At 38.2% G+C, this 19,371-nt stretch overlaps 1 protein-coding gene across 1 annotated transcript; it reads left to right on the forward strand.

Annotated features, from left to right (window-relative positions):
- Positions 1 to 8,898: 8,898 nt before the first annotated feature.
- LOC140240751 (endothelial differentiation-related factor 1 homolog) lies at positions 8,899 to 18,229 on the forward strand. Its single transcript, XM_072320518.1, has 6 exons — positions 8,899 to 9,127; positions 11,100 to 11,151; positions 11,872 to 11,949; positions 12,547 to 12,629; positions 14,772 to 14,865; positions 16,062 to 18,229. Exons 1-6 carry the CDS (start codon positions 9,050 to 9,052, stop codon positions 16,112 to 16,114), a joined length of 438 nt encoding a protein of 145 aa, XP_072176619.1. The 5' UTR covers positions 8,899 to 9,049; the 3' UTR covers positions 16,115 to 18,229.
- Positions 18,230 to 19,371: the final 1,142 nt, after the last annotated feature.

Consider the following 19,371-nt stretch of genomic DNA (forward strand, 5'->3'; position numbering starts at 1 on the left):
CGTCTCCGAAAATAGTAATAACGTCTCCTGAAAATTACAGAGTCTGCGATTAGTCGCAAGAAATTTAAACATGTTCGATTTTTCGTGAAGTCTTCGCGACGTCCCCGAGACGTCTCCATCAGTTGCGGAGACGTCGCAGAGACTAATCATATCCGCGACTGCTGAGACGTCTCCGCGATGTCTCCGAGACGTCTCCGAGACGTCGCCGGGACCTGCTGGAGACCAGAAAAACTGGTGAGAGGTCGCGGAGACGTCTCCGCGACTCTATTTGACGCTGTTTGACCTACTTTAGAAACCACGTGACCCATCTGCGTACTGACATCCTGCCTAGATCAAGTCAGGCGATCCTGCAACGTCTCCCTCACATTTGAAAATTTTTGACACCTGCCATAACTCGTCTCAGAGACGTCTCCTTGGTGAGACCGCAAGACATTTTATGTTGGAGACGTCTCCGCGACTGCTGCGACTATAAGTTGGAGACGTCGCTCAGACGTCTCTGTTGGTGAGATACTAGCTTTGCATGCACACACTTCTGTACATCGTAGGCCTGATTTGTGATATTTGCATCGAAATGTTCTGCATTGCTTTCGCATGCAGATGAAATCATCTCAAGGCAACTTTGCAGGATTGGAGCTAGATATATCAGTTGTACAGGCTGTAGACCACATCAAAACGTTCCCATCCATTGTCTACTGGTGAAGAAAGATCAGGTCTTGCACAGTGAGCAGGATTCTTTGTTGAACTGCTTCCGCGAGCGTTCAGGATACTTTTGTCGGTAAAATGGCGGAACATATTTTGTGCCAAACGAGCTTGTGTGATACATCTTTTGAATCGAATATAAGTTAATTCTTATAAAGACGACTGATAACAACCATGTTCTTGGAACCCTTTAGTTCTCTTCTCGTACAAGCAGCATCCTTGATGATTGTGAGCCATTGATCACTTGCTTTAATAAGAGTGCTACTGTCAATATCACTCTGGCAGAAAAAAAGCACAACTCCAGTATCTACGGAAGAAGGCTTCTTTAAGGTAGCTATCGGGTCGATGTTATCTCTCAAGGGAACAAAAGTAACTTCATGTTAGCAAGGTGGTGGAAAACCCAGGTCCTCCATGAAAAGATCCATATCCTAATTCTTGGGCAGAAATTCAAGTGACAACGTGGATATTCAAAAACTATATTTGATAAAGCATATTATGAGAGGCAAAATGGAGACTCTTACGTCTGATACGAAGTGGAATATTCTGTATGTAACATGGTTTCTAATGAGTATTCATTATTCCTTAGTTCTTACAATCCACTGGCCCTTAAAGCTAGAGGCATGTTTGCTAAGAATGTCATTTCTATGATCTGAATCACACCTGGTGAGATATATCATAAGTCAGACAGACAAGGAGCGTGGCGTCGTCCAGTTAAGAATAAATTGAAATGCATCATACTTGGTGGTTTACTGGCGGCATGTTATCCACGTATATTGAAAACAGAAACAAAAAGGAACAGGAAGGTGTAAACCCCTTATTTCGCAGATTGCACTGGCCGAGGCAATTTCAGAGTTCGAATTGTCTTGGAAGTTGAGTAAGTTACATTCTTATAACAGATGTAGAAGGATCAAATATAGGTAGATGTGTGCCACACGTCTTTTTTTTTCCATTTGTTCTCCCTCACTGCTATTCTAACATCGTTATTTAAGTTTATCATGATAAGGCAAAAGTGGCAAAAGATGGCAAAGTTTAAGATCGCGAAGTCTTCACGATCTTTTGTTGTCCGGTCACACTGGCAAGAGATAGAGAAGTTTGGCGAGGACAGCATTATAAAATGAAATATCCCTAGCTGTAGTGGGAAGTTTTGCAGAAAGTTTGCAGTCAAATGCACTTGAAATACTTAAACTTTTCGATAATTTGCCAATTTGGCTGCGCCGTTTGAGATCTTGGAGATCGCGATCTTAACCTTCTTGATCTTTTGCCAGTGTGTGATTGCGGCTATTCTACAAGCTTAACTTTCCAATGGATCCTCCTCCAGTCGTATATATTATATAGATATATAATTTCATCTAACGGACTTACAACATAATTTTGTTTATTCAGTGAGGCATCAGTACTGTTTGTTGTGACATTAAAGGTATTTTTCGTCGACTTGTAAGAAAAAAAAAACGCTTCAAGAGAAAATAGAACAAAACCACCTATCCCATTTCAACCTATAGACGAATATTTGCTATATATAATCATATGTAATCGTTTATATATTATTATATATGTATGATTACCATGTTCTGGTTTACTGGGAAATAGAATTTCCGTGCTAATGCTACAGATTGGCATATTGGAACAATTTCTACAATAATGGATGTTGCATATGAACAAAATGGCATTGATCGATGACATTCCCCCTCCCCCACCCATTAAAAGTTGAGTCATGATCCGCGTAGAGAGAGTTTTCATCAATTCGTTTTGCGATTATCGATGTACTAAAAATATTTTTCATGGAATTATGTGGCAATATTGCAGCTATTTTGTATGTATTATGCAAATTAGATCTTAAAGTTCATTCGCTTGAAAAAGACCCGTTTTTTGGTTTAATTTTTTTTTTCGTTTTTTGTTTTGTTTTGTTTTTGTTTTGTTTTTTGCCCTAGCGCAATCATATTTTTTTTTTTAAAGAATTGGCTTCCTAACTTGAATTCTTTAAGAAAAAAAAATCCCAAAGGACCTTTATAGAGGATTTGAAAAAATAAAAATTTACTAGGGTATTTTGGCTATTGAATGAACTGCATGCACATAAAACTCATGAAGCCTACATATAATTTGCATACCAATTACAATATTTGCATTTATTTTGATACCACTGAGAAGGGATTCTGGTTTTTATCTAACCCTCAAAACCCTAAAGTCTATATGTCTAGTTTTTTTAACTTCTCTCTCAAGAAAAACAAAAAACCCATAAAAAACCTTCCAGTGTTAATATATATTCATCTGCATATTTCAGTACCAAGAAATATACTATTTATCACCTAAGAAACGTTTATCCCTTCAGTCCATTCAATGTGCATAGATTTCAAATCACTTTTTTCTAGGTGGTTAAAAAAAAATCTAGAAAATGCGTGTCTGTAACTCACAATTTCTGTGTCTGGGCAGCTATTTTGTTTATGCAAATTAGATGGTCAAGATCGGTGAATTTCGCTTGGGAACCGAAGTTTTCCTAACCCTCAAAACCTTAAAGTCTACATATTTAGTATTTAATTTGCCTCTCAAGAAAAAAAAAAAGTCAAAATCACTCTTCCAGTGTTAATGTATATATATATATATATATATACATTAAATATATATATATATATATATATATGCATATTTCAGTCCTAATTTGCATAATTATGAATAAGATATATTATTTACCACCTGAGAAACGTTTATCCCTTAAATTTGTAATTCTATTCTCTGTACAAACATTTCAAATCACTTTTTTCCAACTCGTTTGCAAAGAATTTCTAGAAAATGCGTATCTGAAACTGATAATTTCTGTGGCTTGGCAGCCATTTTGTTTATGCAAATTAGATGGTCAAGATCGGCGAATTTTGCTTGGGAACCGGATTTTTCGGATTCAGCATACTCAAATTAGGTAAAAGAGACCGGTTCCCAACTTTTACTCAAAAATGCCTCTAACACCATTTTAGAGAGCCCTTTTTCAGAAATCCCACCAGACTATAATAGGGCTACACCATTATGAAATTGTTTGTACGGAATGTTTTTCTTCTAAATTTGAGTTTATGTTAGTTTGCTGTAGCATGGGGGCATAAATCCTGCTCTAGACTCTTGAATCGGAAATTAAAACAACAAAAGTATCGACAAAATAGTAAGTATAATATAGGGGGTATATAGTAGAAGTATAGTTGTATAGAAGTTAGGAGAAAAAAAAAGAAGAAGAAAAGGAATTATGTGACATCTTCACTTTTTTACGTGTATACGTAATAACATCTAGACTATATCTTTATCAATCACTATCGTCATCATTATCATTGTCATTATTTGTATGTAATTATCATTATCATTATAATATATTATTCAACCATTAGTCAATTCCGCATGGACATGAGTATAGGCAGTAGCTACCATGCAGTACCATTTATTCATAAATGTCATGGTCTGGTAAATAGTTGCCGACACAAAATAACAGAAGAAGACTACACCAGAAAACGAGAAACTTTGGAAGAGTAGGAAACTGGGAATTGGATGAGCACACCTGTACAATTTACTTTATACGGAAAGCAAGCACGTATACTATAACTGAAGACAAATTTAACGTGCATTTCTGTTCTTCGTCTCATGTATGTGTGACGTCACTGGCCAACAAAAGACTGTTTGTAACCTCTGACAAAGAAAGAATGTTAGGAATCTGAGATGTATTATGAAACTCTTTCAATGTTCACGGACCAAAGAATTATGCTGTCAGTAAACAGAGAATGTCGATGATCTATTCATGATATTATACACTCTTTCGATCGTTATCAGTGGTTGTTCTACCATAATATGTATTATTTGTATGGCTTTTATAGAAACGAAGTACTGGCCCATGGAATGTGGAATAATAGGCCTGGCGCGTTAATTTCATCTAGGGCTAGCTTGTCCTGGATGCTAAAGGGAAGAGCCGATTGACGAGTTCGATCGCGAACATGATGTTCCGTTGGTATTGGTCCTATACCAAAGAACATTATGTTCCCAAACTCGTTGATCAGAATGTTCCAGTCAGTCATAATGTTCCCGAACACCTTAATCATTCTGTTCCCGAACTCGTTTTTCAAATCTGTCAATACTAATAGGGTGCTGGAAGATAGACAATAACTACGTTTTCCCAAAATGTCACTTTTATGAGCTATTTTCTACAGCTAGAATGTCCAGTGGTGATGCATATAGTTTTGAATGATGTATAAGTATTTTGCATGATTATTCATAATGGCGATAGATTAAAATGTGCAATAAGTTGGCACACCTATACAGCAAAGAGTATCCAGTGGTATAATGTCTGACAGGAAGGATAACTCAATAAAATAAACAGATAATTGCATGAAATAAAAGGGATGACAGGTCAAAGGTCAAGTTAAAGGAAACTAAAACCCAAAGAGAAATTTGGATTGAGTAAAAGCAGCAGCCTTACTGGAACACATCAGTGAAAGTTTGAGGAAAATCGAACAATTGATGCAAAAGTCATGAATTTTTACAGTCTTGGTGTTGGAACTGCTCGATGAAAAGACTACTAGAGTTATGACGTATGAGTGGACAACAACATAAAGAAAATATAAAGAAAATTCCACAAAAATTCATTTTTCATGAAAATTACAAATTCCATCAACTAAATACTGACATTATGTGTTAAGGATAGCAATTATTCCCCCTGCTTTCTGAATGCAGTTTATAGTCAAGTGCTCTTTCATTCTAGAATCAATAGGCCTTATGTTACAGTGAATGCGTGAGAAACGAGGGTGTTTCAGTCGACTGGGCGTTGCCATTTATATTCAGTGCAATTTATATCAGGTGAAACGACTTTAAATTGCATTCTAGACCTGCAATATTTTAACGAAACTTCTATCATATGCTATGTTATGTTATATTATGTTATGTTATGTTATGTTATGTTATGTTATGTTATGTTATGTTATGTTATGTTATGTTATGTTATGTTATGTTATGTTATGTTATGTTGTTATGTCGTGTCGTATCATGTCGTGTCGTGTCGTGTCGTGTCGTGTTGTGTTGTTGTGTTTTTGATTTTGTCTATAGCGTCACTTCATTTGAGTCAACTCAAACACTGACTGGCAGAATTATGCATGCTGGCATCATCCAGACTGAATGATCTCTACGACATAGAGATCATAAATTACAGTGGGCAGCACTCAAAAAGAGTTTTGTTTTGTTTGTTTGTTTGTTTGTTTGTTTGTTTTTAAATAAAAATATATGAATCTCTGCGACATGCATGTCGCCCACCAAGATGTCAAGTTCATTCGTAACTGCCACTGTGTTGGCGCCCTTTCAAAAAATAATGGGCAGGTCTGTACGGCGTCGGGTGGTGCTTGTACCAAGTCGGCCACAAACAATTCGGTCTCGGGCTCGGTTTGAAAACTGAGTCGTACACAGAGACAGTATAGTTTTGATTTGATTTGATTTGAAACGACCATCGATCTCATTCAAACGACAGATCGTTCATTCTATCAAATTATAGGTCACATTATTGCTTCCTCATCACCCTATAACTGTAGCTTCAAGTAATTTGAATGTGTGTGCCCATAGAGGCAGCTGTTCTCTGGAACTCTTTCCATCCTTTCCACTTCTACTCTTTTCTTCTTATTCCTACTCTTCTTGGGCACACATGTGACACGTGATCCCTGGGTTCTGTATAATGTACACTGTGTACATCACACATGTTTCACTCCCAACAACATATTAGGGCCTATGCAATTTTGTATTTATGTATTTATGACTTTGCATTTTTGATATATATTTGCCATAGTCAGACGTCAGCATGTTGGAAAGATTCAATGCATCAATAGTATATTTTAATATCTTATTGTTATAGTCTCAAACATACCTTTTCATTTCACTAGTATTTCAGTCTAATTAGTTACAATGTACTGTTTGGTGATGTGTCGAATTGTTAATTGATTATCATGTATCTATATGTGCATGTGCATTTATATGTGATCTGTTTGTTATTCTTGTCGTGTTATGCTCTGTTATCTTGCCAGTGGAGGAAGATTTTCTGTATTTTTTTAAATCAGACAATAAATGATTGAATCTTGAATCTTGAATCTTGTACTTTAAAATTGTCTAGATAGTATCAATCAGGGGCCACCTTTGTAGAATCAAATGCATGTTATGAATACACACACACACACACACACACACACGCACACACACACACACACACACACACACACACACACACACATAGACATATATGCATATATATTGGTCTCGAGTACGCCATTTGTAGTTCCAGCAAGGTTTTTATTTACAAAATGTTCAGCCCGCCTCGGACGTTCGTCAGTGTACATACAATGACAAGTGTATACATCATAAAAATAATAATTATGTGTATAAATATGTATTGTATAACGGCAGAGATGCCAAGTTCAAAAAACTTTTATGAGTGAGATTTTTATGACTCGGCGTCTCGGCGCTCGCGCGCATGAGCACGCGAGCGAGGAGGGTGTCCCCCTCCCATCGTAGGGAGCTTTTTTTTTAATTATTAGCTCTTAATGATTCGATCTGGTGCATACTTAAGTGACTATTTTTTACTAATTTTGAAAGGCAAAAGGGAGATATACCTTCAATTGCAACTATCACTTTAATCCTTTGAGCTATGCTCCTTATTTTTGGCCCAAATTGCAGACTTCACCAGATGCGTGAGAAAAATGGGTGCCATGCGTGAGATCGTGAGACAGACCCTAAATGCTTGAGTCTCACGCAGAATGCGTGAGACTTGGTAGCTCTGTAACGGATGTGTACAGTTGGGAATATTCATTCTTATAGCATAGGCCCTGTAATAATTATCTCCGACAACATCACTCCCCACCCCCCACCCCCCCCCCAAAAAAAAAAAAAAAAAAAAAAATCAGGTGGTCATCAGCCTGTTCCGCAGGCGCATTTCCGATTTTCCTGAGAAAGGGATGTACAAAAGGGCTAAATTCGCGGGGGGGGGGGGATAAAATTGCTGAAATAGGGGGGTCTTTCAGTATTTATCCCGAACTTAATTTTGATTATGGTCATACAGTTTTCAAATATTTCCTGAACAAACCTAAAGCATACCGGTTCCGATCATGGGGTTAGTTTCAAACTCCCGAGAAATTACCGAAATGTTAGGGTTTATATGGGCCTATGATAATGAGCTTCTTGGTTTTTGCCCCGATTATGTGCTCACTGTGCATGTTTTGCTTCAAACTTTCCGGGAAGGCTTTTTTGCAGGACATTTCTCCACCCTAGTGCACTGCGTCAATACCAGCCGGTTTGCTAGCTTCCCTTCCAAAAACCTGTGATGCAACTCAAGAGGTGCATGCTTCACTTCCCAAAGCCCGTAAGGGAGGGCAAAAAAAAATAAAAATAAAAAAATAAAATAAATCTTTCATCTGCAAAGCCGGTGTGTGCAGTGTGTGTGTGTGGGGGGGGGGGGGGGGGCAACCCAGAGCAGTCTTGCACTCAACAAGTTAGCCCTCTTAGCGAGTCAAACCATGACGACAAACCATTGAGCTATTAACCAAATCCTTGATTTGAAAGTTTATTAACTCAAACAACCTATTTGATTTCGTATTTGAGTATTCGAGTTCAAAATATGATTATAGATACATACATGTACGTACATGAAATAAACATACACTGGGGGCCTATACAGAACGGCAAGTGTGACAAAATCTAAGCTCGATCATTTCACAACACAAATTTTGGTAACAGTAAACTTAAATTACAAGTACGCTTATGACATTATGAACATAGGTAAAGAGACATGTATCCCGGTTACATTCGTCGCCTGTTTGTTCGAGCACTCATCAAGTTCCTACTGCAAGGGCTACCATACCAAAAACTTTTTTTAAAACACTGATATTATACCAAAATAAAAGTCATGAGACTCTATTTATGATATTTTTTTGATATATCTGATTAATAATCTATCAAAATGGTGAACAATTTCTGTACAATTTTTTTGGTGATTTTCACCAAATAGTACGTGTTATCCATGATAGATGTTTCCAGAAAAAATATTTCTCAAACCCATGCGACTCACGAGGCGTAACAAGGCCGAGTTATGCATTAGCCGAGTTTATTGCCAATACTAGTGTCTTCGTTCTGTACTGAGGCTCGCGCCCACATATCTGTATACATTACTGTACGCTATGCTATATGTTACACGTACATCATATGTATGGACCACGTACAGTAAGAACAGCATAATAGCGTACGGGTCGTACACACGGTAATCACACTTGTGCTCTTACAGCTCAGGAAACTGTTGAAATACTGATGGTGTGAGAGACTGAGTTTGCTTTAGTTTCAGTTGTTTAACAGTGAACTCATCATGGCAGAAGCAGACTGGGACGAAGTCACTTATTTGAGGAAGAAAACGCCTAGAGCCGCACAGTTGAGGTCTCAGCAGGTAAGCTGCGCCATTAAAAAGTCAAAACCTAAAAGAAAACGTAACATTCTGCCTGGGCATGAGCATGGATGACTCTGAGAGACACTCACCCACTAACTTGTTGTTACAGAAAGACAGAGACCAGAGTGACGGTGCGGTGTGACAATCGAGAAATTTCTGACTCGGAATAATAATCCAGGCTACAGCCTACACGCACACGGTTACTACAGCTGTACACGCCACACGTTGGAGACTGTACTGTTGTAAGAGCTCCAGATTCTCATAGATTCTACAGATCGCTTCTCAAGACAAAACTGACAAAAGTTTTAGCTGAATTTTATGATGATGCAATTTCCTATAGATATAGAACATCATCCACAAAGTGGAATGGGAGAGAGAAGAATGTCTGCAAGATTCACTCTGAATCACAATGGCATGCCTCAAAGTGTCGACATGTCACCAATAGAAAGTGACAGGCTATAGGGTGCCTACCATGAATCATGATGTACACTGTAGGGCCTACCGTACAAAATGTAACAGTTTTCTACACAATTTAAATACCGGTAATAATATTGCTCATCTTTTGACGTGCAGGACCATGCCTACAATTGTAGAGTCCAGAGAAGCAAACAAGTTTAGCCTACCCTGTCGACGAGAGCCACCGAACCACAGTATCAGAATCAGATACCATACTTGCGAACTCATTTACTCATGGAGTCATAATGAGTAGACATCTAGCATCATCATTCATTCTTTTTGAGAACAGAATAAAGAGCTAGAATATATTCCCTGTCCTCAGAAATTGTTTCAGCGTTGTCTGTGGGAGCCTTCCATAATCAACTGAACGTTGATGGTGGATAGTCTATGTTATTTGTAATTGTATTTGCTGTCTATGTGCTTGTAAATGTCTGTAAATCTGTTACTTACTGTATCACTTGAATGGCTGTATAAATTAAACACACACAGTCTGCAAGAATCTTCAACTACATACTGTATGAAGGATTCAGAAGAAGAAGGAGCTCATTAACTGGATCTAGTATATAATGTCAATGATGACTGGTCTACAGCGCAACACATGACATGCCATTATATTACCCTGGTTCATTTGCGTGTAAGAGTGTGCAGTGTACAGTTGTGCCTTTTTATTGTTTGACGCTGAATTTATTTTCTAATCATGCTTTATCTAGTGAGATTTGTTTAAGTACCATTTCAGCAACCATCTGAAATACATGTGTACTTCATCACTCCATAATGTTACATCAACGTCACATCAACTTTTTTCCCCTCGCTACAATACCTAGGTACAACTGTAGTCTAGTGTAGACCATGCCCTACTGTCTACATGTAGTACTGTAGTACTAGTAGGGTCTACCACAGTATTTCTTAATCTCACTTTGGAATATATTACAAAATCTGCAAAAGTATAATAGCGATATTATGATAATGAATTTAAAAAAAAAATGTTTAGTAACTTGGTATTGCTTGTATTGTAAGCACACTGTAAATCTAAATGAAAGACAAAGCATGTACATATAATGCATGTACATTACAATTTCAGTTCCAGATCCAAGCAAATATATCCACAATTTTATGTACTACACTCCATGTACTACACTCAAGTACATGTACATGTACATGTACATGTACATCGTAGGACCTTGTGAGTGAAATTGTGTCAGAATTGCACATTGTATAACAGCATGTATCAAATCTTTTGATCAAGTGAATTTAAAGTCTATTACATTGCATGAAGTGTTGATTTCTGCTTAACTTCTCAGTATTAAAATGATTATTCCCCCCTAGTATGGTTGTCATTTTGTTTTCACATGTTTTAATTTTCTTTAATATTTTCACATGTATACATCTTAAGCCTATGCTGAAATTTCTGGTATACCGCTGATTGTTTGGCATGAAGACTTTTCATTCAAAGTAAGGTAAAGTTAGATACATGTATCATATCATATTGTCTTTTGCCCTTTTTGTTCACCCATAGGCAGTCAATGCAGCACAGAGGAAAGGAGCACAGGTTGATACAACCAAGAAATGTGAGTACCCGTACACAATGCACCAACTTCCTTCCCACACCCCCATTGAAAAGAGAAGAAGATGAAGAAGAAGAAGAAAAAAAAAAAGAAGAAGATTACAAGTACATTCAATCAAAATACAAAAACAGGAACCACAGTACACAGTACATGTATAATACAGATTTGTACATTGATGACTTTTCTTCATGCTGTCTCACTTAACCCTCATGGGAAATGTGTGTTGTAGCAGAGTGAGCCTGCCTCAAGGGGTTAAATTGCAAATCTGACTTTGTATGGTCAGCAACCAAATATACTGTACTCTCATGATGACTTCCCCCATCTTGAATTGCCCGTAAACTGTCCAGATTTTACTGTGCACTGTAGAGTGAAAGCACTGACAGATGTTTTAGTCAACAACAAACAAGAGGAGCAGAATAATGACATAATTGGACATTAATATCTTAGACCAAATGACAAAGACATATTCTCTACTGCTGGTACAACACTGCAAGTACCTCTTTTACAAGACGGACATGGCCATATGGTTAGACTGTGAAAGTATTCTTGTGCTTTGTGCTTTTGCATTATTCAACTGTTCGAACATTGGGATGCTTGAAAAAAATGTGTCAGTCACTGAAGATTTCCATGAGCTTTATGTACTTCTAACTGTAACCATTGAGCTTCTAACTGTAACCATCCAGATGGCTGATTTGTTATACCTCTTGTCATGCTATCTTCTAGACAATGCTGGGGGAAATAGACAGCACATGAACAACAAAGACACTGCCAAGTTGGATCGCGAGACAGAGGAGCTTCATCGTAAGTACAATTAACCATAGGATTCCTCATTGCCAGAGTACAGTCTAATACATGAAATGGGCGGGCATGAAGTAAGGAGTTGTACAGGGACATGACAGAATACAGAGTCCTTCCCCCCCCCCCCCCCCCCCCCAGATTCTGCGGGAGGGTCCCTGAATATCGATATTTTCTTCAGCTCCTGATAAATAATAAAAACCTTCCTCATTTGGGAGATAGAATTTCGTAAGAATTGTAAGCATGTTACACACTTCATGTCTGAAAAAAAGAGGAAAAAACAAACAAACAAACAAACAAACCCTCTTTGGAATCTTTGTGATTATGCATTTTAAATCGTTTCCTGTTTATTTTGATGGATACAGTTTACATTAAGGTGTGGTATACTTTCATGTTCAGGTCTAAATGTTCCCGATGATACATTACACACATTATGCACACATTTGTGTGCATGTACACATACACCATGTATAATGCATGTATGTGTGCCTTAATTTATACTTGACAATTTAATACAGTTAGATGTCCATACACTTCTTAAAAGCAAGGTGACCACAAGGTGAAGCCACCTGACCTGTGTCACTATATGTCTCTATAATACAGATGACAGAGTGTCAATGGACGTTGGGAAGATTATCCAGAGAGCCAGACAAGAGAAGAACTTCACCCAAAAGGATCTTGCTACAGTAAGTGCTTTCACACATTTACATGTATGGTAGGTTGACTATTGTCACTCTCCTTTCTTCCATTTTATACAACTTCAAAACCCTGTGCCGTGTCGTCAGAAAAAGTGAAAACCCACAGCAATACAAAGTGATTTTATTTTTTAAAATTGAAAAATGTGGCAAGACATATTCCTAACCATTTTGGGGTAACTGCAACTGTCAAATCGACCCAAGACAAAATGGAACTTACCATCAGATATTAGCAATTTACCATTTTGAATGATATTGTCTATTTTTGTTGTTAACTTTAAACTTACCTTGGAAGTACAAGTAAAGAGAAATAAAATAGGAAATCACATTCTTTCTGTTTGAAAGAGACAGTGAAATGATATACAGGCTAACTCAAATTACTTGTACAGGGGAAACTCAGTATAACGAACACTGTTATAACGAGATATCGGTTATGTACGAGGAAACTTTCCCGGTCCCAGATTTCCTTCCACACAAGTCTATGTAAAATGCTACTCTTATAGTGACATCGGCTATAACGAAATAACTGTTATAACGAGATAAATTTTGTGATTTCCAAACAGAGAAAAATATAGCCAGTCAAACCTGTTATAGCGAGGTAAAGCAAAATGTCTTCGGGTAAAGCTTTACTTCGCCTGTGCTATCATGTTCCGAGATTGCAAAGCTTGATGCGCCAAAAACGGTGTCTTCTACACACATACATGTATTTTCTTCAGTGCACTCCAGCGAGCACCGCATGTTGTACGTGTATATGTGTGTGTGTGCGCACTGATACATGCAGAAAATGTGGTGGGACGGCCGTATGCATACATGACATCATCATGACGTTTAGCAGGTGTAAGACAATCTGATGCTGTGATTGGCTTTCTACGTAGGGAATTTCCCATCTTCACACACGCAGTCATAATGTACATAAATACAGAATGTGTCACATACACTCACAGCATTGTGCAGACCACATTCAAGCTTTCCACACACAACATATACGCTTGCCATAACCACATACCAATCTACAGACGATCGTGACACAATCGCAGGGCTGCCAACCTTGAGTGAGAGTTTGGCGTGAGACACTGCGAGGGAGCGGAGCGACCTCCTGGCTAGTGCCTGGCGGCCTGCTGTGCGGCCGAGGCCGTACATACGTACGTACTTCGTACACAGTCAGTGTACATGTAAAGCGATGTAAAGCACACGTCCGCCATACACGTACTGTAATTTGCCCAAAGTACAAGCTACGCTCACGTGGTATAGGTAGAAACCAATCGTAATCCAATATCTCGTCTTTGCGTGCGAACCGAATACGATTATTATTGGTTAGGCTTTACACCCGCGCGGGAAAATCTCGAAATTTTGGGCTTGGGCATATCGATGTTCGGAATATCTGAGAATTTAGAGGTATATTTTTTTGTAGTCGTGTACATTCCATTTTGGGGGTTTAGTGTGAGATTTTGTTTATCAGAGTGAGACAGTCAAAATTGGTTGAATTGCGTGAGTCTCACGCTCAATGCGTGAGAGTTGGCAGCCCTGCAATCGTGACACAATCTCAAGCAAATTTACAAATTCAAACATCTACAATTAATAAGAAACACATTCTTGATATTGGATTTCATTGGCGAAAAACATCTTCTTACCCATAAAGGTGACTAATTCCCTCACACTCATTACCAAGTTATCAGTATTGATTGAAAGATGATGGGTAGTCCCACATGTGCAAATTAATGTCTTTATGTTATGCTTTCTTTTATGCCTACTGATATAACGAGATATCGGTTATAACGAGAAAAACGACTCGGTCCTGACCATCTCGTTATATCGAGTTTCCCCTGTATTGAAGGCTTCAGAAATGGTAATAGAATTTATAGAAAGAAACAGGAAAGCAGTCACAAGACTGTAAAGGGCAAACTGGCATGGGTATGGGCAATGCTGCACACTGGCACTGGTCTGACGGTCGGTTCCCGACCAGTAAAAATCACTGTCGGATCAGTAACTTTTCAGGAATGGACCAGTAACGTCTGGAAAAACTGCGTACCTACTGGTCCGACAGACGGGTCAGAGCAGTAGAAAAAATGGGTTAGTGTGCAACTGTGGTATGGGTATATGTGAACATCCTTGTTTTGTTTTGTTTTTTCACAGAAAATCAATGAAAAGCCACAGGTGATCAATGATTACGAAGCTGGGAGAGCCATACCGAACAACCAGATTTTCAACAAGCTTGAGAGAGTTCTCGGTGAGTGTGTAGTTTCATGTTGACTCTCTAGGTTAATGTAATGAACAATCTCCTTTGTATGTTGGGGGTTGTTTTATAGACTTTTTTCTCAGACATGTGTGCGTATGTACAGGTCATGCTTTTGGACATTGAAAGCTGATGAATAGACATAATTTAGCGGCTGTGTAAATTAGAATGCAAACAGTCATTCTGTCTTGATGCTGTTACTTGTGAAATAAGATGAATATCACTTGAAATTGCAGCTAGATTTTGCAAGGACACTGATCTCACAGACTACAAATCTAAACTGAGGGGCCAGAATAAACACAAGAACATAAGAACAACTTTGGTTTCATTCAGAATTAATATGTGCCCTTTTAAATAGGATTTTTGTAGTTGTGAAGGAAGTGTTGTGTAAATGCATTTGTATTTCATGTCCATGGTAGGTGGGAAAAGTGCTCAACAACACAAAGATGGAAACCCTGTTATGTATAATGAGGTCACTGTGGGGCTGTGGTGTAGGGCACGGGGGCAAGGGTCTTGTGAATATAATAGCAATGCTGCACACAGGCACTGGTCCGACGGTCTAGTGCCAGTACCCATAAAAATCACTGTCGGACCAGTAACTTTTTTCAGGAATGGACCAGTAAAAAATGGTAAAACTGGGTACCTGCTGGTCCAACCTGTCTGTCGGACCAGTAGAAAAAAAATGGGTTAGAGTGCAGCCCTGGTAATAGTGTCAATAAATGCCAGTCCTGCTATTCAAAAGTTGAGAAATTCACAGTTTTGTGTGGCGTGAGTGTTGTGTACAAGTGTAATTTCTAGCCCTATTCATACAGCGTAGGCAAAGAATTTTCCTTTATTTTTTTTTTTTAGTGAGGTAATATACATGTTCAATGTACATTGCATATTGTGATTTAAAATTGCAACATTTTCTTTTTCTATCTCGTCAGTTTTGTATTACTTTGGCATTTGTTTAGCTGTTACAACAAGGCCATTTTCCATAGTGCTGTGTTGTTGTTAAAAAAAAAAATGATCTGCAGTGCTTTTTATTTGATGAAATGTATGTTAACTCTTTTGTATGAAAGAAAATATGTTGTACCATGCGAGACATGTGAGGAAGCATATCTTCCAAGCAGTTGAACAAGAAATGATACATGTACATCAGATTGAACCATGGTATGCCTTCTCTCCCCCATCTCTCTCTCTACCCGTAGGGGTGAAGCTAAGGGGCAAGGACAAGGGCAAGCCGATGGGGGGCAAGAAATGAGAGAGGCTATGCTTCTGCTCCCCGCACTTTGTGACATGGCCTGGCGCTCGCCCTCTCCATCCTCTTCCACAAGCACTCGGCATGGTTATACGTGTGAAGAGTCTGTCCCTCGGCAGACGTATATCGCGGTCAGAGACATTAGTTTGTGTCCTTTTTTCCATTTTAAACTCATTTTTCATCTCGGTGAAGAGCTTGCCTGTGGGCAGTCTCTTTCTGTCGGTGTGGCCCAGTTGTGTTTCGGCAACTTCATCATGCAAACAAATTCAATGCGTGTGTGTTTAGAAGAACATTGCTGATACAGCCCCAAACCAGCAACCCCAGTGGAATCTGATTTGTCATTTATGAATCCATAATTATGCAGAAGACAACATGTCTCGGAAGTTTTTGACAGTACAACACATGAGTGATTCTAGTGCCTATACAAGTTGAGGACAGTGTATTGAAAATACATCATATCATCAAAAAGAGTTTCACTGTATACAGTGTGTCAGCATCATTAATGACACTTACATACATGTCGGTGCCACTAAAAACCATGTACTGAAATCAAAGGCTGCGTGTTGCGAAGAGAAAATAAGAGGGAGAGAAAGAGACAGGAAAAAAAAATGATCAAATTAGGAAAAAGATACAATGTACCATTTACTTTCAAAACCCTCCATATTATTATTGGATGGGCATGTGTAATATCGATTGAGTGAGGAGAGAGCTTAGAGTGCTTGTGGAACAAGGATAGATGGGACGTGTTTATCATTTCGAGTCTCTGAAGCAATCCTTGATATCGGTAAATCTCCACGAATGTAGCAGAACCTTAATTTTCTTCACTTTATCTTTTTTTCCCCCCTCCAAATTTATCACTGCATCTGTATGAGCCAGCTTAAAATTTGCCAAATATGTATGTCAGAAGCAACATTAAGAAAAGGTGTGTAAGGCATGTTTGACTGGGGGGGGGGGGAGTATTTTTTCAGTAAATCTCTGCTAGCTACATACATGTATATCGTTAGCTCCTGTTGTGGTTTTTTTTTTCTTTCTTTCTTTCTTTCTTTTCTTTTTTCCAGCAGTAGGGCAATAGTTATGGGTGGTGCCATTTTTTTATGAAGTCACACACACACTCACACACACACACACACACATTAATGAAGGGAAGAAAAAAAAAAAGAAAATCAAGAATCAAAGACAAACAAAGAATGTGATATGTAAAGTGCTGTACATGTCAAATTCAGGTACATTTTACTATGGTGAAAGATACATTGTACATGTACATGTATATGAGTCATGTGTGGTAATGGTACACTGCTATTACTTCTGTTGCTTGGTCTCCAGAATACTTTGTATTGTCAAATTCACATAGGCATAATGTAATGTCATTGTGTGTATAAATTTTGCATATTGGAAAGTATAATTGCAGCCACATGGTGTAAGGAGTATTATTCACCTTTGGATGAAGGCTCAGCAGAGTTGATCAAGTATTTTTAAGGATGTAATCTGCATTGTATTTCATGGTTCTTCATTAACTTCCCGCTCATCAACAAATCTTTGGACTGGCCAGTAGGAACATCTATTCAAAATTCAGTACATCTGTATTATCATTTTAAGAAGATTTTGCCTTTAATTTTGTGAATGTAAGCATTCATGATTGCACCCTGGTAAGAAATGCATTCGTATGAAAATCCTCTTAAAGTTATTGAAATACAGAAAGAACCACATAGGGTGAGATGACTTGCATGTCATTATGCTAACAGGACATCACACATTGTTTACATGTCAAGTTTATGAAGCTATTGAAGATTCTGACTCTGTATTGTTGGTAATTATTTTCACATTTGGTTCACAGTTACCCAATGGAACAAGAATATGATCATTGAAAATAAAAGGTTTCTGACAATTTTACAAAGGAAAAAGCCTGCTGAAATTCTTCTTTCTTTCTCTTCTTCAGGCAATTTTAAATGTTCTGGTCATGCACAGCTATCATTTTGTAGCCCTTGTCAGTTTTCACTCTGGCAGTTTGTGCTTAAATGGAGACTCGAATATCTGAGCAAGCTGCATGTTTATATTGTACCATGTGATATCATGAATTAAAACCTTTTTTTTTTTTCTTTTTTTTTCATCAACTTTCAATGGTAAAGTGTCATTTTATTTCCTTATTTGGCTTGTGGTTCTCTGATTTTCTTGCTTTAACTCTTTGGGACAGTTTGTCACAGAAAATTAACATTTCAAAGGGATGGTATAGTTTTGGCTGAGATGGGGATTCAGATTTTGAACTTTTTGCAAGGTGATTAGAAACCACATTATGAAATATCTTTAAAGACAATCAGTTCTAAGAGGAATTTAAAGTTTAATTGATGAACAGGTTTTGAAATAACTTAGATATTAAAAAAAACAAAGTACATGTAAAACAAAGTGGTCTTACTAAAAGGTGGGTCCCACCTTTTATTAGGACCTCTTTGTTTCTGGATATCTCGGCCGTTTCAAAACCAATTTTGAATGGGTTCATAAGTGGTTTCTAATTACAGTGTACATGTATGTATCCCCCCCCCCCCCCCTCTCAACCAAAACTATAATATCCCTGTTAACTAGGTTTGCTAATATTCCTGACCCTGAGACTCATTTGGTAGAACGTGTATTATACCCCGTTTTTCCCCCTGTCTAGGAGGACCTCTGGAGGACATGCTAGATGAAAATTAGTCATTTTTTATACAAACTCAGTGGGTAGTAAGAGGGACCCCCGTTTACAGTCCCCCTGTTGTCTAGAGTGAGGTCCGTATACATTTCTGTGGAAACCAGTGGAAGGGCATTTTTCCACCACAAACAGTGCTGGTCACTGAACGTGTTCACACTAGTCTGGCTTTCAGACTGTCTTTTCCCACTAATTTCCTTTTCAGAATATTAACACCTTACAACAAAAGAAGTAGCAGGTTTAGCTGATGGGCCTTAGCCATTGGCAAAAGCGGAGACTTCGTTAAGAGCGGCGACGAAATCTGCGGAGGGCGCATTTTGTATAAAACGAATACAGTTGGCAAAGGGTCTGAAAACCAGACTATGTTCACGCCGTGTTTGTGCCGAGACCGTTTAGAGTCCCCATCGTCTGCAAAAACGGCACAACCTCTAGAGGTTGTGCCGTGTTTGGTGGGACTCTAAACGGGGTATTACAGTACCACTTGACACATTTTTGGGTTTGCGGCATCAAACTTTCAAACATGTCATTTCAAAATCTTACCAATCATGTGAGACTGTCATCTTTTATTGTGAGATGTACACTG

The sequence above is a fragment of the Diadema setosum genome, chromosome 17, assembly GCF_964275005.1.
Source record: "Diadema setosum chromosome 17, eeDiaSeto1, whole genome shotgun sequence".
Lineage (NCBI taxonomy): Eukaryota > Metazoa > Echinodermata > Echinoidea > Diadematoida > Diadematidae > Diadema > Diadema setosum.

What these genes read in the sequence shown, in the direction of transcription:
- LOC140240751 (XM_072320518.1), top strand. Translation starts at nt 9,050, where the DNA reads ATGGCAGAAGCAGACTGGGACGAAGTCACTTATTTGAGGAAGAAAACG. An exon ending in CACAGTTGAGGTCTCAGCAG is followed by an intron (nt 9,128 to 11,099) that starts GTAAGCTGCGCC and finishes GTTCACCCATAG; the next exon opens with GCAGTCAATGCAGCACAGAG. An exon ending in GGTTGATACAACCAAGAAAT is followed by an intron (nt 11,152 to 11,871) that starts GTGAGTACCCGT and finishes GCTATCTTCTAG; the next exon opens with ACAATGCTGGGGGAAATAGA.